We start from the raw sequence: 26254 nt of genomic DNA on the forward strand, positions 1-26254 counted from the left end.
ATTGTCGGGCTAAGTCACGCTCATGAGCATGATTCCGCACACGACCTACTAAATACGTTATTTCTTTTAGACGAAAGAAAATTTGAGTTTTCTGCTATCGAAGTATTACAATGATAGCGAATAAAGACGCGCGAGAAACAGATATTGTACTGTGGTGTCGCGGAAGTTATTAAGGCTGAGGTCTGCACCGAAATGCTCGCTATGGTCTAGTATCACTATGATACTAGAACGATCAAGAAGTGATAACTATTCTGAAATACAATTCACGAGACACTATAGTATCGACAGCAAAAGACATCGCATGCAGATAATTCGTATTTCCAGAGTAATTTCAAGGTGAAGCAATTCTCTGGGCACGCTTGAAAGTTTAATTGAGTGAAATAGAGACAGAGAGATAGAGATAGAGAGATGGAGAGGTAGAGAGAGAGAGAAATACTTGAAAAAGTTGATATAAAATTAAGCAGAAAGAGAAAGAGTTGATTTACCTTCTAAAAATCATTTCTCGTGCCGAGGGCCGATGGGTCCCTGCTCGACCAGACCTGGCTGATTTCTCTCATTCTGGTCTACAGATCACTCTCACCCGTCCTTCTGAAAATCGAACGAAAGATCCGTCGATTAGCGCTGCGTTGATACTGCTGGATTGATTGAAACTTATTTTTTCACAACAAGGATGTAGAATTTTTAATTCGTTGGCCGAGCTCTCTACGGTCTTTGGAAAACTCAAACGTCAGAGATGACATTTTTAGACACGGAAGTTGTTCAACTGCGATTTTCACCAGCAGTCAATCGCTTGAAAACGCGAGCTTGAACTTTCAATCCCATCTCTCGTAGGTTGGCAAAGTTTCGCGGCTCATTTAGCCCCGCTGCTTCATTTTATTACAACTCACTACCCCCGGCCGTTCGCAGCATTTTATCCCACTCAAAGTTCAAAAAAACTTTCGTTCCGCGCATAAGAATGCGCGTCATCTCCACCGTCGTTATTAAAACTATGACGCATGGATTTATAAAATGAAAATTTTACAATGCATAAGAATTAAATTCAACGATTAAGTGAAAGCGTGATTTAAATATATAAATTAAAGGATGGTAAATTCAGTGTCAGCATCAGCGGTTAGACTATTGTCTCGTTTCAGACCTGACGTGACACGAAAAAAAATCGTGGAGGAAAATGAATTATGGATTGTGAAAGTATAGACTTCAAGCTTTAAAATGGGCTATGGACCATCGTTGTACGATTTTTTCTCACGGAGATACCACATTGTGAATATCATAGACTTTTTGGACATTATGAGATCATGTGGGATTTTGCGCCAACGTACCTACTCTTCTTTTCAATTCCATGAAGCGGCTAAAAAAAATCCTACAGCAATTTTTGACGAGTCGTTTGAAATAGGGGACTTTAATCTTTAAATCTATGGTAGAGATCGTAAGGGAAAGAATTTTTAAACATTTCGCGAACTTGTGAATTGCAACCTGTTTTAAGGTGGAAAGTACCTTTTATTTTCAACACAGTGTATCATAGAACGAAATCTTTGGGGAGAATCAGCTACAGATAATGAAAGTAAAATCTACGAGCTTTCAAATGAGCTATGTTTTGTTGACGTAAGATTTTTTCCCATGAAAATACAACCATGCAAAGATCATCATCTTTTTAGATATAAACTCCTGTGGAATTTTGGGCCCTAGAACTTCCTCCACTTCCTAGTTCTATAAAACGACAAAAAAATCACAGATCAAATTTTGACGAGTCATTTAAAGCAGAAGGGTTGAATCTTGAAATCGGTGTGCCGTTCAGTCCCAACAAAAGTCCTGCACTGTTCCCAAAGGCGCGTGCCGCGAAACATAAACACGCCTTTCTCGTGCACGAGTTCATTACGGATAAAGAAAAGCTAATCACCGTAGCCATGAAAGAACTCACAGTGCAATCAGTTAAGAAGAAACTTCAACCGTCGCCACGCACCCACGAAATTCCGAAAAATCGTCGACTAATCCGCCAGCCAAGACACATCGGCTATCTCCGTCGCGTCGCGTCGCGTCGCGTCGTCCCGGAGGCGGAACCAGCAGAATTTCTCGGTCCGTCAGTGGTACAGGATAAAAACGTGTCCGCGGGGTCGGCACGCGAGAATAACTATGCCGGCACACGCGAACCGTGACTCAATAGTCGGCGTGCACGCCACTTAACGCTTAGCATCGGGAGTCGATTCCCGAGGAGAACGATTTCCGTGGGGCACGCCGGCCGTGCCCGCAACTGCGCGCCGCAAAATCGCGTGGCCTGCCGGCGAACAAAAGGGGGGGCCCCGCACTACTGCGCACAATCTTAAGGGGTGCTTCGATCGCAATCCGGTCCATGTGGTGTCAACCGCGATCCTACGGGGGGAGGCCGTGGGTGGGTCGCGCCGGGCGGGTGAGGTTTGATCAGTCTCGCTCGGCGAAACAAAGATCCCCTAACTTGTTAATCCTTTCGGCCGCGCGCGCCCAGGGATTCCGGGTACTTTGTCGCAAAGCTGGCCGATCGCTCTTTAACCGCTTTGATCGTCAAGCCAGTTTCCTACCAAAGTATACCCACGGGCTGCCAAGATGTGTACGCCTAACAGGCCACGACCGTCATTTTGATGGTTTAAACTTCTTTCCAGGGGATACCGCGGTGGGAGTTCCCGCCCGGTTCAATTCCTCCAAATCACGAGACTTTAGGACATCTGGATCTTCGAACATAGAGGATCCAGAGTACAATATCCGATAACTGGATGTCTTCACATAGGGGACTAGAGTACAATTTGGGACAACTGGATACGCTATGTTGGAAGATCCAGGGTGCAGTTTATGACAATTGGATGTCCTATACTGAAGGATCTAGAGTACAATTTCCGATAACTGGATGTCTCCACCTGAAGGGACTAAAGTACAATGTGGGAGAACTTGATGCGCTGTGTCAGAGGAACCAGGGTGCAGATTATGACAATTGGATGTCATTTGTTAGAGAATCTAGAGTACAATTTCAGACAACTGCATGTCGTCAGCTGGAGGGAGGAGAGTACAATTTGGGACAACTGGATGTTGTATCCTCTAGAATCTAGTGTGCATTTTGGAACAACTGGTTATTCTAACACAGAGGGTTTAGAGTACACTTTAGGACAACTGGATGTCGTAACCTAGAGGATCTAGAATCAAATTTACTAGACGTTTTAGCCTGGAGGACCTACGGTACAATTTAGGAGAATTTAATGTCCTGATGTAGGGAATCTAGGGTACACTTTGAGACAACTTGACGCCCTAACCCAGACGGATGCTGTATCCTAGCAAATGGTGTTGCTCTAGTCTACAGATCGAGATTGCCCTCGACCAGAGAGAATCCAACCGTCCTAACCTCGAAATACTGAATGTTTTAACCCGGAAGCTCGGGGGTGTCCTAAACTAGAGAGGGGACTAGAAGCTCCAACCTTGAAATTATTAATAGCCTACCGTGGGTATTCTAATCTAGAGCTATCGGGTGTGTTAACCTACAAATCTCGTATATTCCAGCGTAGAAATCCCGACCGAAATGTTCGGAATGCTTTACATAAAACATCGAGACAGCAGTCCGCGGGTGCTCGGAGGATCATCAGCTTAGAGACGTCAAGAATTCGATAACATTGCAAGGAAAGCGGTTACAGGATCAATCCGGTGGAATCGGTCGATGAACAGACTGTTAGGTAACAAACACCTGTTCAACGGTTAGATCACCCAGGGAAAGAATGGCCGGAGACTGGACATTCAACTGGTTTCCCCGAACTTCATTGTCCAAATCTGCTTTCCGTTTCGTGTCCAGGGGATCGATAGGACGTAAGGAGAGGGTCTGCTGATTGGGTATGAAGCAACACACGGGGAAGAGCACAGGGACGGAACAACTATCGCTCGATGGGCGGAAAAGTAAAAGTGGCTTGAAAATTTAAGGGGCTTCGGGATCGACACGCTTCAGGTGCAACTGATGCTAGTTCGATAACAAAGTTACAGTTACAGTTACAGAATTGTACAACTTCTCTCTTCTGCCACTTGGATCTTCTGCAAGTGTCAAGAGAAGTTAAGGAGGACTAGCTACGCATAGCTACGGAATAGCTACGGAATAGCTATACAATAGCTATCAAATGCCTAATGCAATAGCTAGCAAACGGGCCAATACCAGGAGAGTGGCATTGTACCAAGCCCCGGAACAGCATCCCCAGGATCCGATCGTCTATCTAGACCCAGAAAATCATAAGTCTGGCGTCCCATTTCTCCAAAGCAGCGTGTCGAACGTCTCTCGAGGCGAAAGAATTCTGAGAAAACGGGGGCATCGGTTGAGGAGGGTAGTAACCGGAGTAGCAAAAAGGCGTGAAGCAGGCCGCCATACGGAAGACAAATCTCCGCGTTCGAGGGCATCCAGTGGAAGCGAGCGATAAGGCGTCGACGGTCGTGGGGCCACGGCGAGTAGACAGCGGACCGTCGGCCGGAATTTCGGATCGCGGGGAAGCGGTAAGCGGGGGTGCGGCGATCGATAAGGGATAGTTTAAGGCCGAGAGCGGCGAGCACGTAGAGGAAGAGGCTGAGAGGCGCGTAGGAATGCCGGCTAGCTAGGAGCTGGCAGGCAGGCCTTGTTTAGGGGTAGCTAACGAGCGACACCTGTCAGTGTGCTTGGAAAAAAACGTGGCAGAGGTTGGATGGGGGGTAGAGCGAACGGGAAAAGAGTGACGGGGGGCCGGTATCGGGTGCAGGGGGCCGGGTAAAAGGGTGTCAGACCCGACCGGTCGACCCAGAGAGGAGGAACGAGACTTGTCGCGACAGGATAGGGGAAAGCTGGGTCGGAGGAAACGAAAAGAACGGGGTGTCGAGCACGATGGCGTGCGGGAACCCGTGGTCCCGGCCCGGCCGATCGATATACCCTTTTTCGAGAGTGCCGACCCTCCCTTGCCGGCTTGGCAGCCTCTCTTCCCCGAGGAAGAGCCGTCGCGTGCGAACTAGGGCCTTCGGATCTACCCAGGACACCCGGCGGATTGCAAAACACCTGGACAAAGGCGAGGACCTACCTTGCCAGTCGACGACCCACGGCAGTCCCGGAGTCCTCCCCGGAGGTGGTCTTCAGGGAGGTCTTCAGGTTCCCCAGCGACGGCGAAGGAAGCGGCGCGGATTTTCCGGTTGCAGCTTTCTCACCTCACCGTATAACGCCACGCGGGAATCAATACGTGCGCCTGCCTCAAGCTTCCTCTCTCTCTCTCTCTCTCTCTCTCTCTCTCTCTCTCTCTCTCTCTCTCTCTCTCTCTCGCTCCCTCTTTCTTTCTCTCTCTCTCGCTCTCGCTCTCTCCCTCGGTCTTTCTCGCTCTACAGCGCCCCTCCACCCTGTCTGTCGACGCTTCTCCGCCCTGGCTCGAACCCACGGGCTACTCGCTACTCTAGCCGGCGTTTTACACTGCCTAACCAGCACCGACCTGACCCGCTGCCGCCTGGAAGAACCAGGCTGGGCTTTCTACGCTGATTTTTTTTTTCCAACGCACCCCCGATCACGCGTCTGGGGGTGCACCCAGGCCAACACCTGCGACGAGACACTAGGCGCGCTAAGGCGACCGAACTACACGAGAACCCCGGCGATTCGCCTGACCACGGTGTGCAACGCACCGCGCCGCAAAACCACGACTACCTGAGGCACCCGGGCGGACATGTTGGACGAGGACACTGCGCACACGCGCCGCTGACGACGGCCCCCGGCGCCCTTTTTCTCGCGCTGCCTACCACGCCGGACGGCCCTACAACCCACAGCCAACGGAATCAATTTTTACGCGACCGAGACGCCCGGCTTCCAACGTCGCATCAGAATCGGGGGACACCGGATCGCCGGTTTTTCGGGCTGCCGATGTTCCCCGATGTTTCTTCGGGAAACCGATCCAGTCGACGATTTGTTTGCCGATGTATCCGATCTTTTCGATACTTTCCTTTTTTTAATACCGATGCAACAGGTTCTTTCGATGCAATTTGTGGCAGGAGTGGTGGGTTTTAATGGGGGGGAAACTTTGGACAGGGGGGCAGAATTTTTGTAAAATTATACATTTCTATGGAAATGCTGCATTCCGGGACATTTCTGGCTGTGTTTTCGAAATTTCAGATAACATTTTGCACATTTGTTAGGGAATTTTGAAAGTTAGATGTTACAGTATTAGTAATAAATATATTCATTTCAGTTAATCATTGTTACGCAGAACACGCGCAATTTTAGATAGAAAGGTAGCATTTTGAAAGTCTAGGTTATATTTTGAATATTTGCAGAGATTGCAATTTAATGAACGAGCTATGTTTTAGAACTTCGCAGTTGCAGTTTTGATATTTCGGTTCCATACGAGTAAAAAACCTGAGCGTATCGTATGATATGGTTTGAAAATTACAACAAATAATATTTTAAGACCAGTCGGTCTTCGTCGAAAAAATATGTACGAGTTTCTCTCGATAGTATAAACTGTTCCCGGCCGCAGTGATCGAATTATCGGGTCGGATGAAAGCAGAAACAAGGGATGTTTCTCCGAGACCGAAACACGCGATAACACTTGGCCACCGCTCGGGGATCGAGAAATAAAATATAGATCCGTCTGGGAAATTGATTCTGTGCCGCCGCGAATCCCCGATTCTTCCATCTTCGGGTTCTCTTTGCTCGTTCTCGGGGCTGTCGAATCCTCGCACGCAGACGTTGAAATTTCTCCGCGCCCCTTTCCCCCGTCGCGTCTCGCACGACGACGACAGTGACGGAGCATGTGCAACTACATCGTTTTCGACGACAAGCAGTCGATTCTTATGAAACTTGCCCGAGAGGGATGTTTCTCGGATGAATATTTGTCGCGCGACAGTGGTAATTATTTACTTGGGAGTGTCAGTAACGCGACCCTTGCGTAATTTATTTAAATAAAAACGCAGAAGAAACAGGTACGAGATATTTTGCTAGCAATCTACATCGTTTTCTTGTTGACGAACCTAGGAAAAATTCACTTTCGGTTAATTAATGAGAACGTTTCTACGTCCGTGAATAATTACTGTGACAAACGCTCGCTTCGCACGATCGAACGCTTTCTGCCGGGAAGGTGGCATTAATTAGAGCATCGAAACCCAATTTTATCGCGAAACGCCGAGCTTTATCGGGAGGAACGGTCCAAGCTGAGAACCCCTGGCTAATTAGATGAAGCTCCGTCCAAAACCTGGCTTTTCAAAGTCTAATTTTTCAGATCAGCGGCAGCCAACTTTTTCCCGCGGCACTGGACAAATTCGAAACTCGACGTAAACTCGATTCCCCAAGAGAATTAACACCCATAAGCGCTGCTAAAAATATTTTCCAGCCTTCTGGACTCTGCTTCTGGATCATTCGAATGTCAAAATATCAATAAACTTGTTTCGATTGGAAAAGGGGTTGGCCGGGCGTTCAATCCTCGAATTGCTTCGATAAATCGTGAACCGGGGGGTAGGAGGGCCGGGATCATTCTGACTGTTTCGGTCAGGGTCGACTATTATGGTTTTCCACGAAATCACGTGCGGTAATCACCGTGTTTTACGAGCTGCTGCGAGCTGCAGACTATTAGATCGATACAATCGGCCTAGCCGTGGTGCTTCCGAGACACGCTGATTGCGAGAGCTCCTCGGCTAATTTTTTTCTCTGTCTATACCGGCTCCGTCCCTCGAGTAAAAGATCGCAATCAGCTGGTGATTGTCGTGTACTCGTACCCGAGTACAGTCTGTACACTCTGACGCAAAGAGTGCTAAGTAGATGCGGGCGGTTTTTCGTCGGACACTCGCTTTCAACCCCAGCTTTCCTCCGAATTTTAATCCAACTTTTTTTGCCTCTGCTCGCACCAGTCCTGTCTACCGTGTGGTCCATTTGTGGTGGAGCAGTTGCACTACTTCCAAAATCAATTTCTGCCATTTTATGAATCCCCGCCCAAAATTCTCGAACTATTTTCATTACTATCCTTGGTTAATTTATCTTTAAAGTGTTAAGCAGATCTGACAATCAGGTCCACTTTTACAACCTCGTATCTTCGCTTATAATAAATACATACTACATTAAAGTAAGTTTAAATAAGCTACATTTATAAAAATAAGTAAATAGACAGAATAAACACGTTTGATCCACGACGGAATAAAAACTTGTTCCAGCGAGTATACGTCTACACACACCGTACAATCAAGCCTAAAAAATCCCAGAGCTGTTAACTCGGCCTGAAAGTTAAGTAGATAAGGACACTCTTGGTCGGGCAGAGTTCCTGAGGACGTTCGAGTACGTCCTCGGTTTCTCCGGGGGTTCTGACGCACGCAGGCGAGACGGTCTCGGCCAGTTAGCGACTTTCGGATTCAATAACGCCGATCACTTTGTCGGCGCGCCGTGTAAAATAAACGGCACCGCAAGCGGAGACATTAATAACGGCCGGGAATCGGCGGCCGAGTCCCTCGGACGTCCAATAAAATTTCCGGTGAATGGCTTTCAAATTTATTCGGGTCTCGATCCTCGTCCCCGTGACGAGCAATTAAACGCAAAAACGAGAGGATTCCCGGTGCCCGGACTCGACGAGAGGGTGAAGGGACTGGAAGGCTGGCTACGGGATGCTGGTCGGGGGCGGGAAGGGTGCGAGAGGAAGGATCGCCGAACAAGATCGATGAAAGTTACTTGTCTTTCGCGGCAGTGTATCAGTTTCACACCGGTCACTTGGAGAGCCTGAAACGGGATACACCGGGCTCGAGTTCTTGCCCATCGCGACCTCTAGCAACCCCGTGAACCCCTGCCTGGACCCGCGGCACCGAAAAAGTTAATTAAACAAGGCTAAAGATAGTTCTCGTGGAATAAATAAAACTATACTTGAAACACCTGCGGCAAAGCATTATTGCAACTGCCATTGTCCAATTAGTTATAATTCTTGAACCCACTGCACAATCGTGCTCCCATTTGTTATTAGATATCTGATATAAATCTGTCCACCTACATCCAACTTGCGAGAGACTTTACTATGAAATAATAGCTAAGATTCTAAATATTAGGTTGGTGCATATGAAATGTCGGATGTTTATGTAAATATATAAAACTGTACATCTTTTTTCGAAAGCTGTTGATTTGAATCAAAATATGCCCCGTTTACTTAACTACACCTTTTTCAACGAGATTTCAATACAGAGATGCCTGTCTTAAACAAATTCTGATCTTTTGAATCAATAAACTGTGATATGGAATATTTCAGACTGTCTTCATTTATATACTATTTAGTCCGTAAACACTCGGGCAGATTTTGAGCAGTTTTAGGACAGCGTTGCCAATTTCTTTCGCGAGCAACGTGCCTCAAGTATTCGCGGGACTCTTCACTAGTAACTACACGTTGTTCGGCTGGAGAAAGTGACAGCGACCTGTCATAAATAATGTCGGGATTAAGAGAAATAGAATGAACGCTAGCATGAAAAACATAAACACTTCAGTTTTTCTTCTCTGACGTCAGCTCTCCGATAAGACGTTGCCAGTAGCTTCGCCCTCGGCGTGTGGCTGTTCCATTACCCACCGCGAAGCATGTTGAACAGCTCTGCCTTGTATGATTCCAAATTGAGACTAGTTACAACCATAATCACGCGCTTGCATTTTACCGCATTTTCGTAACTTCCCCACTACCTCTCGGACGTTAGAGACTATTAACCCTTTGCGCTCGAAGCCACTTCCACTGGAAATCTGAAATAAATCTTCTGGCTTATAGTACTTCTATCTCATGCGATAAAGTGCATTTTATTAGGTTGGTGTTTAAAAATGTTTAAAATAGTGAAAGTCGCTTTGCGAAAGATCTATATTTTATAAAATTTTATATTTTACTTCATTTAATTTCGCAATTTTTTTGTACGACGTATGCGTAGTTTCTACGGGCTAAACAATATGTAAATGAAGACAGTCTGAAAAATTCCATACCACAGTTTATTGATACGAAAAAACAGAATTTTTTTGATGACAGACATCTATGAATTAAAATCGTGTTGAGAGAAGTGTATTGAAACATATGGAGCACATTTTGATTAAATCAATGGCTTTTGAAAAAAAGATATGCTGTTTTCTATACTCACTTAAAAATCCGACATTTCATATGCACCAACCTAATACATCCGGGTCGATTCAGTTAACATGTAAAACGATTTCTACAAAAATATATAATATGTTTCCGGATTTAAGTATGTCGATATCCAATACGAGCGCCTATTTTCGAACGAAGAATAGTGCGTTCGAAGACGACGCGAGTTCGCGCCAAGAATAGCCAAAATGGCGCACGCAGCGCGGCAACTTTGAAATCTCTGAACGCAATAGACACCGCGCAGGAACGTGTTTCGAAATTTCTTAACGTTTTATTGCAGCGAATTGTGCGCCGATGGTTCGCCGATGGAAAATCTTGAATAAACAATTAAAACAGAGTTGAACAGATTGTCCTGATTGGGAGTAATTCCTGTTGGCGTGTTGTCAACGAGGTTCGAGGGATTCGCCGAGGGCACCGAAGGACACCGGGTCTAAAGTTAAGTCGCTCTCCGTTGTCATCCCCATCGAGCCTAAACGTCCTACTTCCGGTTTGGCTATTCTGGCCTCAATCGATCGGAGAGAGGCCTCCGTGTCAAAAACACTCGGCGGAAAGACGTCGTCGCGTCGATTCTACGCTGAGGAAACGGGATCGTCCGTCCGCTCATAAATTTTCAGGACGGACTGTAGCTGCGACTCGGATTACCCGGTACCCGATTCTACGCCGAGATTTCTGTGATCGATCCATCGAGTGGATTCTACAGTCTACTTAATAATCGAACCTTTTGCCCCTCCGAAGCGTTTTCTAGGGTGTACGCACCTACCATCACAGACTGCGTTCAACGAAAGACTATTCGTAGAAACTGTTCTGCTTTAAATTATAAAAAGAATTTTCGCGAATGTCGCGATGCATTCTCAATCGATTCTTCTATTTCGATTTGCATATTCGAATCGAGCAAAAAAACGATTATTCATGGACTCCATAATCTGGATCATCTTTTTCTTGTTCATTATATCCGTCTTCGGAGCTGCTTATGAGAGACCCGGACGCTATTTTTCTGGACGATACTCAATTTTCCAGCTGAGTGAGACTTATTTCAGTTCTTAGGAGGCTTGGCCCCTATAACTTTCAATCATCATTTTTGCCGGTCTAATTTAGCGACGGGAAGCCCCTGCGGGACTCCAGTTAAAGGGTTTCTAAAAGTACACAAATTTAAACGATCCTCTTGCGTTCCTTCTCGTTTCAGTACACATAAACGAAAACAATTATACAGATTATAATGCTTCAATAATTTCCGAGACTTGCTCAACACTTTTCAAAGATGTCTCTGCTTTTTGCATAGTACTACCGGGATCGCACACTTTTAAAAGCTCCATCAAGCGCCCTTTTCCACACAGAGAATGTTTAGAGTTTGCTGATTGAAGCTGGTGTCAGAATTTTTACTGACTATAAGCCCTCGGGTGACCCTCTTCGGATCTTGTACAAAACACCTAGTATTCGTAGATCTTCGCCTAGGTCCTAGAAGTAGTCCAAGTATATTTCCAGCGATTAAGTTCGATCGCAGAATTTTTACCGTTTGCGTTATTCCAGGGTCCCGATGGTAGTGAGTACGGCCTTGGAGGTGCTCGTATGCGTGACGTTGAACCAACACGCGAGCGCAGACTCGCGTGACACCGGCGTAACTCTCGACTACATCGGGAGTTCCACGATGGACGGGGGTCGTGGCTGAAAGGAAAGGGGCTGAAAAAAGGTGTGAATGCCGGATGGCGTTCATTCAAATGCCGTCCAATCGCAGCTGTCGTACTCCAGGTCGAGTGGCAGGTCCGGGCCCGCTATACACCGGCAAATTATTAATTCCTCGCCGGTGATGTGTACCCGGGCGGCAGGCATGGTGTCGTGTTCCGTTAACGAGGCGAGTTAACCAGAAATCGGGACGAAAGACACCGTTTCCGGCGAAAAGACGCCGGGAGGACGTATATCCGTAAGGCTACCGACGCACCATGCCCGCCATTACGCTCGAACTTTCGCAATAGCCCCGTGCAACTTTCGATTAGCATCCCCTAGGGTTCCGCAGAAATTAAGGGGCAGACGCGATCATTATTTCTAACGTCTACCCCTCGCTCCTCTAAACTGCTCCATCTTTGCACCTACTCGGCCGACTGTCAATGAAACAGTGCGCAGTGGCTCTCAATCGAATAGTCCCAATTCAGCTGGGAGAATGGCCATTCTAACCTTTAGCTGCTCCGCGAACTTATAATCTTACACATTGCTCCCTACTTGCAATGAAACAATTTCATTATTTATACTGAGAACCACATTTAACCAGTATACTAATTAAAGACAACTGATTAAGAACAACGTCGTACAAAGAAGTTACAACAGCTGACAAGTTGACCATTTAGCAAAAGATTAAAGATGTTGAAGAAATTTTTATTTTTCACATCGGATGTCTACCGTGCATTAATAAGTTATCGTATTCTATTAATTAAGGCACGATAATTTAGAGATTTGGATGTTTGAGATAAGGCTGTACGTAAAAGATCGCGCGATAAAAGAGAGATTGTGTGCCATAAATATTGGGTCAATCGCGGATTAGGATACACATATGGCCGAGCATGCACTGGCCGGGCTACTTCGACGAAAAAATCCGGGCACAGGTTCTGCGCCGTCGAAAATTAATCGTTGTCCGCCTGGAAAAGTGTGTCAAACGTCTCGATCGATCGATTATTTGGTCGGTGTCGTACGTCCTGCCGATTGGTTCGTATTATCGTCGCTCCGCTGATTCCGACCCCTACTAGCGGCTAACAAAAGTCGCCTCGAGAGTACACTGGCCAAAATTAGGAACTCTCTGTGACACCTTCTAAAATACTAAAACACCTCAATATACAATCATGGCAATCCTGCGACCTTTCGCATTAAATCGGTCGGTTATCCCCGGATTCAAGGACGAAATAATACAAAGAACCTTAATTACTACTTTGCCCCCAGTATTACATTCTAATCTTCGCGTCAGTAACTAAAATTGTCGAAGTTCGTTTATATTTATTTTATAATTATCGTCGCCATGAAATGTCATTTTTATTAGTAGTTCAATGAACTTTTACTCCCTTCCTGCACTCCTTCCTACTGAACTATTTTACAGGTAACATTTGTAGCAGCCTACACAAAGTGCAAGAGTGTTTAGTGTTAAGGGGTTAAGAGTGGCGCACTATAGACCCGTGGTGGATACGTCACTGGTACGCATACGTCGATGCCGGTGAGCGTGCAGCTTACATACGAATAACGACGCCGCCGACGCGGACGAGGACGCATTACACCCCCACCACCACGTACTACGAAATACTACGTTCTGTGATGCGGTGCAATTAAGCCAGCGCCCCACTCCCCTGTTCACCACCGACAACCCCGCGAACCCCTCTGAAACCCCTGCCACCCGGCCCGCTCTGGTCTGTACGCCATCCTTACCCTCACCGCCGAACCAGCAGACTTCGGATCCGCACGGGCGCAAGTCCGTCTCTTCTTTTAACCACCCCCTACCGCGGTCGTTTATCCATTCGTTCATTCATCAGAACACGCTTCTTTAACCGGCACTCTCGGCCGTTCGAACCGCGCCGCGTAACCCCGCCGGCGAGGAATGCGATTCTTTGGCCTTAATTTTCTTGCGAGCCTTCAATGATTTTCAGCGACCCCAGTTACCACGAAGTCCTTTGTCTTTGTATCATCCACTCTTATAACGAAAAACCCTATTGAATTTATTTATCACAAATTTTCCATATTTTCGAATGTACCGCGTTACCTCAACGAAATTACAAAAATGTTTGGTGTAACATTGTAAACTCTGGTAGGTGGCCAACGCAACAGACAGAATCGATGACTTATTTCTATGAAAATGTTTCATTTGAAAATAGAGGTTTGCTGTTGGGAATTGTTGAGTAGCAACAGAGAATGGTTCAATACCATAGGGAACAATATATAAATGCGAGAAGTTGGACTTGATGGTGTAGAAATAAGGGTCCATCTTTTGATACTTGGAGTTTGCAACCTAACCTAGAGCTTCCACATTTTAGTCCAACACAATATGGCCATTTGTTCATGGTACTGGGTCTTTGATCACCAGTGGGCTTACTAATCGCGCTAGTTGCCAATTGCGTTATTGTTGCAACGTCTGAAATGATCCACATTTGAAATGTTAATGGGGAAATAGCTACAATGTGGCTGACTGTGGTTCAAAGCAATTGTTCCACCGTAGTACCCAGCCATTGTGCTCCAGCCAAATCATTAATGTAATGATTTTTCGTCATTCTGCTACTCTAATTAACGTTACAAACGAACGAACAATGTTACTTCTGAAACACGGTTGAGAACACAAGAATCGTAAGGTGTTTCGATAATGGCCGTTATGCACCATTGTTTTTCGTGAACGGAAATTTCGTGGAATCGAATCTTCCAGGATTTCTCTTAGGATTCTGTCGTTTCAGAATTTTTTTCAGTCGACTTTCTATGTTTGTCAACCGTGTCACGGTGATATTTGTTTTACGGAATAGTTGCAACATTGATTTTTCGACATCATCGGGGACAGATTTGAAATACGAATCAATATGGAGGGAAAACGGCTTTGGGCGGCTTAATCTTACGCTCATGTACATGCTTCCACGTATATCACTATGATCCGCTATAGTTGCGTACGCTGCACCCAACCAAATATTCGCAAGCATCGTAAGAATCACGATGATGTGCATATTTCTGCTTCAATCATTCGAATAAATAGAAAAATACGTATGATAAATCGATCGCGAACGTAACGGCACGTTTGCAACGACCGTGGCATTATTCACAAATGTTCATTGGACTTAAACGATAGAAAATATTCGAGAAACTTGGTTGCTTTCTTTGAAAATTCGAGACTACTCGGAAATATACGTTACTCGACCGGGATCATTTCCGGCGGTACTTTATTAATTAAGTCCCGCACAGTAATTCCGAAAATTTTCCACTGGCCTGGTGGTGGCATCTATGAGACGTGGCGGTAACCGTTGTCGTTTTGACGGCTTTGCCTTTATCCGTACACGTGTGTCGCGAGTTGCACGGACTGTTCGATTTTTGGCGCACAACTAGGTAATTTCTGAGGGTTGCTTCGTGATTAGGCAAACCAGAGAAGAACGGGGACATTAAGCGATGCGTTGGTTGTCCAATTTTCAAAGTGATTCGTCTACAAAGTGAACACGAAGTTTCTTTAGTCCAAACTGAAGGTGTTTCGTCTCTTTTGCCCCCGCGATCGCCCCTCTGCTAATTCCACGGCTGGTTTTGGTCCTTCGGGGCGACGCAGTTTAAATTCGTGTGCATTGCCAAATCAATTGATTTTTCAAGTTGGAGGAAAGCTATAGAAAATCGGTTTGGCTTGTACCCTTCCTCCTTGTCCTCTTCGTGCCTTTTCCGTCGCTCCACTTTGTGGTTCCCTCTCTCCCTCTCTCTCTCTCTCATACACGTACACGCGTGTACACGCTCCCCGCGGTCAGCTCGTGTAACGAACCGTTTACGGTGACATAGAGGGTTTTCGAATTTTCAAATTGGACGTTGCAACGTCGCGAACTGTCTCCTGCACGCACGTGCTATCTAGTTCCTAACCTGAGGCTTATGTAACGCGTATCCCCCTGTGCAGCTTCTCGAGGTTCACAATGCCATCCGACGCGAAGAAGAAGCAACAGCAGAAAAAGAAGGAGGCAGCAAAGGCCAGGCAGACCAAGAAGAAGCCAACCCAGACAAGTCAAACAAAGGGCTCTGAAGATGGCAAGGAGGGAAGTCCCGACTCCATCAATGAGAATGGAACCAATGGAACCCCCATCAGTGTTGAAGGTAAGATGAGAATATTTCTTGTTCGTTTGACAAATGAACGTTAATTTTTTAATTTCATTTCACAGAGGCCCTGTGTCTCAAGCTGGAGGCGGATGCCAGACTGAATGCAGAGGCACGCTCGTGTACAGGATCATTGGCTTCACACCCACGTAGCCGTGACATAAAGATATCTAACTTTTCTATAACTTTCCATGGCTGTGAATTGCTGCAAGATACTATGCTCGAATTGAATTGTGGCAGACGATACGGTTTGCTTGGTCTCAATGGATCTGGGAAATCCACTTTACTGGCTGTACTTGGAAACAGAGAAGTTCCTATCCCTGACCAGATTGATATCTTTCATCTGACCAGGGAAATGCCTGCTAGCAATAAAACCGCTTTAGAATGCGTGATGGAAGTAGACGAGGAGCGCGTTCGGTTAGAGAAACTAGCCGAGGAGCTGATGCAATGCGACGAGGAGGACGCTCAGGAACAACTGATGGACGTTTACGAGAGATTAGAGGACATGAATGCTGATACAGCGGAAGCGCGCGCCGCGCACATTCTACACGGTTTGGGTTTCACGGCGAAGATGCAGCGAACACCGACCAAAGACTTCTCCGGAGGTTGGCGGATGAGAATCGCTCTCGCGAGAGCGCTCTACGTGAAGCCCCATTTATTGCTACTCGACGAGCCTACAAATCATTTGGATCTCGACGCTTGCGTGTGGCTGGAGGAGGAGTTGAAAACGTACAAAAGAATTCTCGTGATCATCTCTCACTCGCAGGACTTCCTCAACGGCATTTGTACAAATATCATTCACGTAAACAAAAAGCAACTAAAGTATTACACAGGGAACTACGAGGCGTTCGTGAAGACGCGGATGGAATTGTTAGAGAACCAAGCGAAACAGTACAACTGGGAGCAGGATCAGATCGCGCACATGAGGAATTACATCGCGCGGTTTGGTCACGGTTCCGCCAAGTTGGCCAGGCAAGCTCAATCTAAAGAAAAGACTCTAGCGAAGATGGTAGCGCAAGGACTGACAGAGAAAGTGGTCAACGACAAAGTATTAAATTTCTACTTCCCCTCTTGCGGAACCATCCCGCCCCCGGTTATAATGGTCCAGAACGTTAGTTTCCGTTATAACGAGGACTCGCCGTGGATCTACAAAAACCTGGAGTTCGGTATCGATCTGGATACCAGGATAGCGTTAGTCGGACCTAATGGTGCTGGCAAGAGTACTCTTTTAAAACTGTTGTACGGAGATGTAAGTATCCTAAGGTCAATTAGCAACTGAAATTCAGTTGGTCAATATCTAAATGTCAATGCTAAATTACAGTTGGTTCCAACCAGCGGCATGATCCGCAAGAACAGCCATCTCCGGATAGCTAGATACCATCAGCACCTGCACGAACTTTTGGATCTGGATATATCGCCGTTGGACTACATGATGAAGGCCTTCCCGGACGTTAAAGAGCGCGAGGAGATGAGAAAGATCATCGGACGTTATGGTCTAACCGGTCGCCAACAGGTAAAAATTTAAAATGCGATGGTAACAAAATGGTAAAAATATCATTGACCATTTCTTTTTGTTGTTATTCCAGGTCTGTCCTATACGACAGTTGTCGGATGGACAACGTTGCAGGGTCGTGTTTGCATGGTTGGCATGGCAAGTACCTCATCTGCTTCTTCTGGACGAACCGACGAATCACTTGGATATGGAGACCATCGACGCATTGGCTGATGCAATTAACAACTTCGATGGCGGAATGGTGCTCGTATCTCACGACTTCAGACTGATCAATCAGGTATTATATCTACTATGATATCTAGATGCTTTAAGGTCACTCGAAAGACGAGACTGACGATTTATTTCGACTGTTAGGTGGCAGAGGAGATCTGGGTCTGCGAAAATGGCACGATCACAAAATGGAGCGGAAATATTTTGGACTACAAGGAGCACCTCAAAACTAAGGTTCTCAGTGATAACTCCAAAAGGCAGAAGGAGCTGCACAGAAGCAAATAATGCACACACGACGACCGGGTTCATTCTCCAGCATATTTTTCCTCTACTATAGGAACCTTCCCGTGACTCCTATATCTTTTGGACATTTCTTTGTGCCCGGTGCCGACACTGCGCTGCTGTGTAGCGTTTTTCGGTGTGCCGTGGATTATTAGTTAATTTATTTAAATGGTAAAGCGAATTACTCTGTGACAACCTGCAAGATTGGTCCATGGTGCGTTTGCCATGCAAATAATCTAGGGATCCGATATCAATAATGTATTGCGAGAAATATAAATTTGATATATATATATAGATAACATATACATATATACATACATATATACTTCTATATATGTATATATATATATACATAATATTTCTATATATATAGATTACTACAGAATATTACAAGAATAAAACACGTTTAAATATAATTGAAACACTACGAATTCTCCGCTCGTTTTTCTTTTCTATTTTTTTTTCTGTCTTACAATTCAGCTTTATTATATAAAGTTCTATTCAACTATAAAAATCCATTTGATTCTCAATATAGCCGTACAAAATATACGTGTACAAACACTTATAAATACTTAATAGAATCGACGATGACACACGGTCCGCAAGATAGGATTTGTTCATCTCGGATATACATAAATACTCTTGATATAGTGTCGCAAACAACTGGAAGACTAAAAATTCTCTCTGCGCATTAATATATCCATATCACAAGACATTACCTCTGGTGTTCTTTCGTCGTAAAAATGTTTAAAATATATATATATATATAATATATTACATTATATTATATAATATATGTGTATATCTCACAATATTTTTTAATACATCGTGAAAGTAATGTATGCATTTTTATAATAACTATAAGTAGACAAACTGTAAAGCACTGAATATTGTCGGTAGAATAACTCGAAACTTGCACCGCTAGGTTTTAAAACTTGACATAATAAAAGACAAGTGTAGAAACGCAACGCTCTCTTTCTAGTAATATGTACCTCGTACGTGTACCTCTAAATCTCAGATCTTCGTGGAATACGTAGTTACTTGGACCCAAAACCGCGTGAGATATAAAAATATCGTCAAAAGTTTAAATTGATTAGACAGGGGTCGAGGCGGGCACAGAGCATGCCACCTCCTGCGCCAATGCGGCATTTCGTAAAATCGACAAATGGGAATCCATATCGCTTAGAGCTTGATCAATAAATGCTAATTTCCTGGCATGACTTTTGGACACCCCGTGCTTGGTAACCAATGCTAAATGCGTAACAGCCAGCACTAGTGCTGCTACCCTGGCTTCCAACAGTCTAGCATCCAGTGGAGGGTATAAGCTTCTCACCACATCATCCACACGAGGAGGAATTCGTCTAGCAACCTGTGTACAGAAACTTTGTAACATAGTCCAAGACTAACACCACTAAAAAATGGTCACTTACATCCACGATCTCTAGTGGAACCGTGTTACTGTTCACTGTCCCTGCAATGGCAGTCAGACTAGAAGCCAGTGCATGGCATGATCTCAACACAGCAATACACAAAGGAGCCAACCCAGTTGCATCGTCAACCCACCTACAGAATTCACATAAATTTGAGAACAAAGCCTGATTTACAATGATCTGAAACTTTTATTTAAATTCATTAAGTACCTCTCTGCACCAGCCAACCATTCCTCGCTCTCCCAAGCATCTAAGCCTAAGCCAGAGAAGTTCTCTCCCTCTAACAAATCAGAACTCAAGTCTGGAGAATCTTTCTGATTCTGAAATCATAATTCAGAAGTGTTGACACTATTTTATACAGCAGTCATAGCGAAGTGTATTGTTTAACTTACATAATAACATCGTTGTCTTTTGCAAAGCACAAGCAATACTAACAATGCACCGAGAAAAACAGCAGCAAGTGCACCAAGGGCCACAGCCACCACTGTTTCCATACCAGAAGCACCTGCTATAGGCCCAGTGTTGCTTATGGATACAGGAGAACTCATCATTTAGATGAGTTTCGCGAATTGAAACGATTCTATTGCAGCGTATGTTTGTAAAGACCGTACAACTTTATGAAATTGTTCATGGATGTTGTTCGAAGTGCGTCCCTGCTGTGTAAAATGTCAACAACAGTATCGAGTTTCCCGGTGATGGTCGGTGGGAGGCGGAGACTGTCACGAATCTTAAGCTCCATTCATCAACGAGTAAATTTTCATTGCGTCTTCGCAACCACCGTCAAATTACGTAATTAACGTGATGTAGCGTGTCTTCCGTCGCTCGTTGACTATAACTAGCGCACGGACAGCCGAGAAATTCGCGAATTGCAACGGCAAAACCGTTGTTTAGAACCAAAATCGAGAGGCCAGTCTCGAAATCATGTAAATACGCTTTATCAGAATTGTGCGCGCGTTTCCCGAGGATTTCATTTATTATAAACATTATTGTCTAGGGACATCCGAGAAATACTAGCTATCGGTATCGATGGAGAGCATTATTATTAACAGAAACAATTTTATTCGTACGCGTGTTTATTCCCGATTTCAACGAACAGTCATGCGTACTCGGATGCCATTAAATATTGACATTCCACGACGGTATTTGTTCAAAGACCGATCGCAATATGCGGATTTTCTCGCCAGAATCACGATGGAGTAAAATGACATTGATATAATAAATCATTCATGCCATTCTTCCGCGTTGTTGTAACATAATCTGTCCCCGTCGGACGAACTTGGTAGCACTGGGATTCGGGACGTATCAGTAGCATTTCCATAGTCTTATGTTTTCCGTCGGGAAGGATTCGCTGTCAAAATTAGTGTCATTTGCGATTATTCGGTAGGTGGGCTGGCATACGGCGGAATTGGTTTGTTTGTGTAATTTTTTGATTTCTGCGACGAATCCGACCCAAACGATAACCTTTTTCGGCGTGGCCTGCAAGGGTGGCCCTACCATTTCCGTGTAACCGACCGTACAATTTTATAACCTCGATTGTTTGCGAAGAAAACTCGAACCCACAAGTTCCCACGTGATAATCCTTTATCTGCGTGTACTAGCTATTAGACTAGAAGGACCTTCAGACGGAAGGACGTTGCCTTAAAAGTACCTTGATAGATATTTACAAGAAATCCTGAAGTCAATATGAACAGAAAAACAAATAGTGCAACAGCCATACTGAAACAGGACTATCTGCGTTTGAAAAAGGACCCTGTGCCCTATGTGCTAGCCGAACCCGTGCCCACGAATATACTAGAATGGTCCACGTCCAATATTGGAGTAAACTTATTGTTTATAGCAGTACAAAATGGTGTTGAACATGATACAATGTTTTTGTAGGCATTATGTGGTTAAGGGTCCAGAGCAAACTCCATACGAAGGGGGATTTTATCATGGGAAGTTGATATTCCCTGTAGAATATCCATTTCAACCACCCAGTATATATATGAGTACCCCCAATGGCAGATTTAAGGTCAACAAGAAATTATGTCTATCCATATCTGACTTCCATCCTGACACATGGAACCCAGCATGGAATGTGTCTACTATTCTCATTGGATTACTTAGCTTTATGGTACATATATAACCCATCATTTTCAAGTGAGATGTTTAACTGTAATATATTAATATAATATAATAATAATTATTGTCACAATAGATAGAGCAAAGCCCTACTTGGGGTAGCATTATCACAACGGATCATGAGAAGAAACTATTGGCTGTACAGAGTTTGGAATATAATCTAATGGACAAGATGTTCTGTGAACTCTTTCCAGAAACTGTGGAGGTAATTGTCTGTTGTAATTAATTATTTTTTTACAGACTCTGTAATTGAACATTCATATGTCACAGGTCATAAAAGCAGAATTAAAGCATAGGAAAGAACTAGAGAAGCAAGGGAGGCATATGTCTATGACATCGGAAGTTTCGTATTTAATACAGGACCAGCTGCAAAGAGAACAAAGCACTTTGCACAGAGTGCTCACCAATGTCTTCGTGATTGTAGGCTTCGTGGTGTTTGCCTTTGTAGTAAAATATGTACTAAGGGGCATCACCATGGAATAGATTTTGAAATAACTGGGAAACATTCGCTTGTACTCTGAATTATGGGAGAACGAAGAAAGTTGTGATAACAATGTGTGCAGTTCTTGGGGAACTTGGTGTTCTAAACTTGAGGGGACGTAGGGTTCTAGAGTCTGACAATGCCTGCTTATTTATATTTATCTACACAGTACCGTACAACCTCTCGGTTCCGTGTATATCAGCATGCTGTGGGTGTTTGATAGATATTTATATACGAAGGTTAACTGTAAAATACGAGTTGTACTATATTCGCAAATTTTAAACGTGATAACACACAGAGTCGAAAGATAACACACCGAGTCAAGGTTCAAAAATTCATTGGGTGATTTTTGTAGAGACGTAGTAGTGTATTAAGTTCTGACGCATCGGCTGGGAATTTAACACTGTCTAAACATTGAGAGACCACCATTTGACAGCGAGTCAAGTTCTGCCACGCAAACTTCCAAAGCTTTACTCTTTGTTAAAGAGTAATTAGCAGATACTTGGTAAATTATGTGCAACTGTGTAGCGAGAAAGTGAAAGAGAGATAGAGAGAGAGTGAGAGTGAGAAAGAAGAGTGAATAAAAAGATCGTAGAGGCTTCCCATTCGATCCATATCGATTTTTAATTCTGTTCGTGTACTTATGACGGATCTTTTCACGAGACCGTATACCGTAACCTTAAACGCGAAGGTCCGCACAAAACCCATTTCCGTGCCAATGAAATTCAATCGGAGTTTCTTTTTGCGTCAAAGGACAACGCTGTTCTTGGAAATACATATAATAAGCTAGTGAAATATATAATTGATGAACGCAAACTTATCGCAAGAAGCCGCTAACCTTGGCAACCAATTTTGAGTCCGAAACAGGATTCGGGACACTGTCATTTCAAAACTAATATCGGTTCTTCCATCGTGCGATTCCATAAACAATTTGAACACAAAAACACTGATTCGAACCAGTTGCTATCGTTATGAACTGAAGTAGAATCTCTAAGCCGATATACACCGTGCGTACGTTATACGAAAACTGCCTCACGTTTATTTACGAATTAAACGATCGACAACTTCCGTACACAAAGAAAACTGTTTACTTCACTTTTTATAGTTAAGTGATTATATTGTATAGTTCTTCTAGCTACGTATACATTGTATATTTTCTACTAATCAATCTCTTCTTTCCTTGAACGTTACGATAGACGATTTGAAACGGCGCTTCGTTTCTGTCGTTGGTTTCCCGCGCTCGTTCGCGCGCTATTTCGCGGGCTCTCCGTTCGAATTCAAAAGGAGCGTCGTTTTCGTAAAGCATACAACTACGCCATTCTTTTCGATGGATCGTTTGTTTATGTTCTCCGTAGTAGTTGTACACGCCTAATCGTCTTCGTATTTTTGTTAATGCCGCCGCGTGTGGAACGATGGAATTCGTTTGTTTTGTTGTAAAAAAATGTAAATACGACTTTTAACGTAATGCACAGTAAGTATTTTCGCGCTTGCCACGCGGGAATGTCAAACTGTGACGTTTCGTTCCAAGCTTTTTTATAGAGAAACAAGGAAAAGTCAATAGGAGAGAAGCATAGCGTTCTTACTCGGTAATAAACGAATCTCCGACGTTCCACGGCTTTTTTTCTATCGAGAATACTTCGCTTCTGAAATTGTTGCTCGAGACACGAAATACCAAATATTATTGTAACGATATCTTTTATTTTGTACATAGTATTTAACGATTGGTTAACCGTGTATGTACCGTCAGCGATGGGTAAAATCGGCGGAAGAGATATTTAAAATACTATTTGAGATAGTAGTACCTGTACAGTTTAGACGGAATAGTATTTTAAGTAGCAGAGTTTTAGCAAATAAAGTTTCAAGCAGTTTTAACCCGTAGCTGGCAGAATGATTTTCACATAAACAACTGGTATATTGGTATACCATGGTCACCGTGAACCTCGATCATTCTCCATTAATATTTTATTCTTAGCTAGTGTACAAACCGATTTTCTTAGAAAATAAGGCCGGTATTACTCGTGACCCAACTATACTATTTTGGAGTCGAATGAAACATAAGTAAAAGAATAAAATATTTTCGATCAAAATTGCTATGGACTTTTGAAAACAATGTTTTACCCATTGCTGCATACGACCGCGGAGCAGAGTTGTGCAGAATCACAATTAGGCTATTCAAGAAATTATATTTACAAAGTAATTCAATTGCGTTATAATTCAATCACACTATGGATGGAAACATGATAAATTAATATAAAAGATTTGAAACGGACTTTTCTATTAACCTGATAATTATAAATACGATGCAACTAAATTGCGAGATTGGATACAATGTAATTGAATTGGCGCAACTCTGTCGCCGAAGTATTGAGAATCCATGCGACCTTGAGTGACCTCAAAGATCATCTTCGAATGGAACGTAAATTCGCGGCCGCTCTGATCCCGTCGAGGAAGACAGGGATCGAGGAACGATTCGCCGTTTATCGATCGGAAAAAGAAGGGAAAAGGGAGTCGGCGGTTTACCGCAACGGTAAACAGTTAGAATTTTCTTTGAATGGCCCCTTGTCCGAGTGCGCTCGGGAGGAAGGACGCATCCTGTGGAGCCGCCTTTAGCTTTTAGGTTCTCTGTTTACTTGTTCGTGGCACCGTGCTCGTCGCGATTGCTCCGACCTTTTTCTCCACTGAAAACGAACAAAGAGCATCTGTGCACCCGTTACTACACTTCCGAGCGATCTCCGTCGATTAATTCTCTTAATTTAAGCTCCAGACAATTGTTGTTACTGGTCGAGAAGCGACGCGCAAATTCCCGGTGGAATTAACGGCCGCCCGAAAACCGCCGAGATTCGATGGTGGTGTCACGGAGGCCTCGTGGGAGACTCTGGCCGAACATTCTGGTTGAATTCTTCGCGAATCAAGTCTTCTTTGTACACCTTTTTTTACCTACTTACAATCGCTACACCGACAACAATTAAGTAACGGAATTTTGCCAGCTGAGAAAATTCCGACAATCGAAATGAAAATAAAATCAATGAGAAAGCTTGCGCAGTTTTGACATATTTAACCATCGGCATCCTGCCTTCCAGTCGCTACCGCATCCGCTGGAAACGTTTCCCGCGTGGATCCACGCACCTCGATCTAGAAAAACAAGCCGCAAAAGAAGCAAACACCAATTTACTCGGCGGTGGAACAACAAGGAAGTCGTGCCCCAGAGTATTCTCCAATCCCTCGACCAATATATCGACCTCCGTTCTAGTCTTCTTCGAGCGGAGAACGCCCCCTCGGGAATAAATCATCGCAACAGGCGCCAGGACACCTCGGTCGCGCCTCAAATCCTGCGAAAATAAGACGCACATGTCCACGGCTTAGATTTATCGAATCAGCGGCTACGTTTTTCTTTGCCAGGTGCTACCTAATTAAGTGCTTGAAGGATCTAGAACTAATCGGAACACTAAATTGCTCCGAACTCTGTCCACGGCGATGAACAAACGTGTACAGGATACGGAGATAATTCTAGTGCCCCTATGCCTGTATATATTTATATTTAGCTGCTTTGGAGATAAGAACACGCAGATTCAATATTCCATATATATTTTACCAGTTCAACAAATTAATCACGAAACTGAGCAATAAAATTTACATTATCACCATCTTCAAGTTTCATTGTTCTCAGCCAACTAAAACGTGACTTGTACCGAGCCTCGTACCTAATCGTCTTGTTCTGGTCATTTGTTAACCGGATGATTTATTTATCGTGCGGTAAATTGCGGGTAATTACGTTTACTACGCAGGTAGGTACGCCGGTGTACATATATTATTTCTGGTCCCGCGCCGCGACGGCGTCCGCGCGGCGTCGGCGTCGGGCTGATTTAGGGTGTCGTCAATCGGTTAGGAACAGCTTCGGGGAATCATTTTACGTTGCCGTTTCCTGTCGCGGGGCCGAAAGCTACGATCGCAGAGGACCGTTCATCCGCGTCGACGATACCCGAGAAAATAATTAACTCGTGGGGAGGACCTCATTACGTCGCTTAATTAGCCGCCGCCGACGCCGCCGTGTCCCGGAGATCGGCTACCGAATTTCGTCGATGTCCCGCCCAAGGAACGCGCCTTCCATTAACCTTCCTCTAACCTCTCTACCCCTCTTCGGCTTCCAGTGGAGCGTGTTTCCTGAAACACTAGCTCGTTAAACCCGAGAAAGGTCGCTACTCTGGTCCATTAATGAAGAAGCTAGTTGCGCGCCTATGCCATTGTACCACAAATCCGGTCATATCTCTTATATCATCCAATGAATTCTAACGAAATTAACATCGAATAAAAGTACATCCAATGTCCTTTCAAATGGTGTATATCACACATA

The 26254-nt window shown here is 44.4% G+C and overlaps 4 protein-coding genes across 9 annotated transcripts in view; 2 read left to right on the forward strand and 2 right to left on the reverse strand.

Annotated features, from left to right (window-relative positions):
• Rhogap100f (Rho GTPase activating protein at 100F) overlaps positions 1-5643 on the reverse strand; it is a 49886-nt gene extending 44243 nt beyond the window's left edge. For all 3 annotated transcript variants that reach the window (XM_078186308.1, XM_078186307.1, XM_078186309.1), the window contains exons 1-2: positions 5040-5643; positions 486-588 (exon numbers count right to left, since the gene is read on the reverse strand). The gene's annotated coding sequence lies outside the window, so the exon portion shown is untranslated. The remainder of the gene's footprint in view (positions 1-485; positions 589-5039) is intronic.
• Positions 5644-15022: 9379 nt separating this feature from the next.
• Positions 15023-18942, forward strand: LOC144472103 (ATP-binding cassette sub-family F member 2). The gene is made up of 6 exons (XM_078184819.1): positions 15023-15128; positions 15673-15866; positions 15932-17115; positions 17188-17379; positions 17453-17656; positions 17734-18942. Exons 2-6 carry the CDS (start codon positions 15689-15691, stop codon positions 17872-17874), a joined length of 1899 nt encoding a protein of 632 aa, XP_078040945.1. The 5' UTR covers positions 15023-15128; positions 15673-15688; the 3' UTR covers positions 17875-18942.
• Tmem98 (transmembrane protein 98) lies at positions 17807-20208 on the reverse strand. The gene is made up of 4 exons (XM_078184825.1): positions 19694-20208; positions 19512-19621; positions 19302-19434; positions 17807-19240 (listed from the first exon to the last, which is right to left on the reverse strand). Exons 1-4 carry the CDS (start codon positions 19850-19852, stop codon positions 18965-18967), a joined length of 678 nt encoding a protein of 225 aa, XP_078040951.1. The 5' UTR covers positions 19853-20208; the 3' UTR covers positions 17807-18964.
• On the forward strand, positions 20109-25388 carry LOC144472104 (ubiquitin-conjugating enzyme E2 J2). 4 transcript variants are annotated; one of them, XM_078184822.1, is made up of 5 exons: positions 20157-20224; positions 20900-21100; positions 21180-21414; positions 21499-21627; positions 21693-25388. In XM_078184822.1, the coding sequence occupies exons 2-5, from the start codon at positions 20985-20987 to the stop codon at positions 21903-21905; spliced, it is 693 nt and encodes a 230-aa protein (XP_078040948.1). In that variant the 5' UTR covers positions 20157-20224; positions 20900-20984; the 3' UTR covers positions 21906-25388. The 4 variants fall into 4 exon arrangements, with proteins under 4 accessions (XP_078040950.1, XP_078040948.1, XP_078040949.1 ...); XM_078184824.1 differs by lacking the exon at positions 20900-21100 and having other exon boundaries at positions 20109-20224; XM_078184823.1 differs by lacking the exons at positions 20157-20224; positions 20900-21100 and adding an exon at positions 20283-20681.
• Positions 25389-26254: the final 866 nt, after the last annotated feature.

The sequence above is a fragment of the Augochlora pura genome, chromosome 7 (genome assembly GCF_028453695.1).
Source record: "Augochlora pura isolate Apur16 chromosome 7, APUR_v2.2.1, whole genome shotgun sequence".
Taxonomy (NCBI): domain Eukaryota; kingdom Metazoa; phylum Arthropoda; class Insecta; order Hymenoptera; family Halictidae; genus Augochlora; species Augochlora pura.

Bases quoted from the DNA above. Each gene is read 5' to 3' on its own strand.
- LOC144472103 (XM_078184819.1), top strand. From the start codon at position 15,689: ATGCCATCCGACGCGAAGAAGAAGCAACAGCAGAAAAAGAAGGAGGCA. The intron at 15,867-15,931 runs GTAAGATGAGAA...TTCATTTCACAG, and splicing joins AACCCCCATCAGTGTTGAAG to AGGCCCTGTGTCTCAAGCTG. The intron at 17,380-17,452 runs GTAAAAATTTAA...TTGTTATTCCAG, and splicing joins GTCTAACCGGTCGCCAACAG to GTCTGTCCTATACGACAGTT.
- Tmem98 (XM_078184825.1), bottom strand. From the start codon at position 19,852: ATGATGAGTTCTCCTGTATCCATAAGCAACACTGGGCCTATAGCAGGT. The intron at 19,622-19,693 runs GTAAGTTAAACA...TTATGATTTCAG, and splicing joins AAAGACAACGATGTTATTAT to AATCAGAAAGATTCTCCAGA. The intron at 19,241-19,301 runs GTAAGTGACCAT...TTCTGTACACAG, and splicing joins TTCCACTAGAGATCGTGGAT to GTTGCTAGACGAATTCCTCC.
- LOC144472104 (XM_078184822.1), top strand. From the start codon at position 20,985: ATGAACAGAAAAACAAATAGTGCAACAGCCATACTGAAACAGGACTAT. The intron at 21,415-21,498 runs GTACATATATAA...TTGTCACAATAG, and splicing joins TTGGATTACTTAGCTTTATG to ATAGAGCAAAGCCCTACTTG. The intron at 21,628-21,692 runs GTAATTGTCTGT...CATATGTCACAG, and splicing joins TCTTTCCAGAAACTGTGGAG to GTCATAAAAGCAGAATTAAA.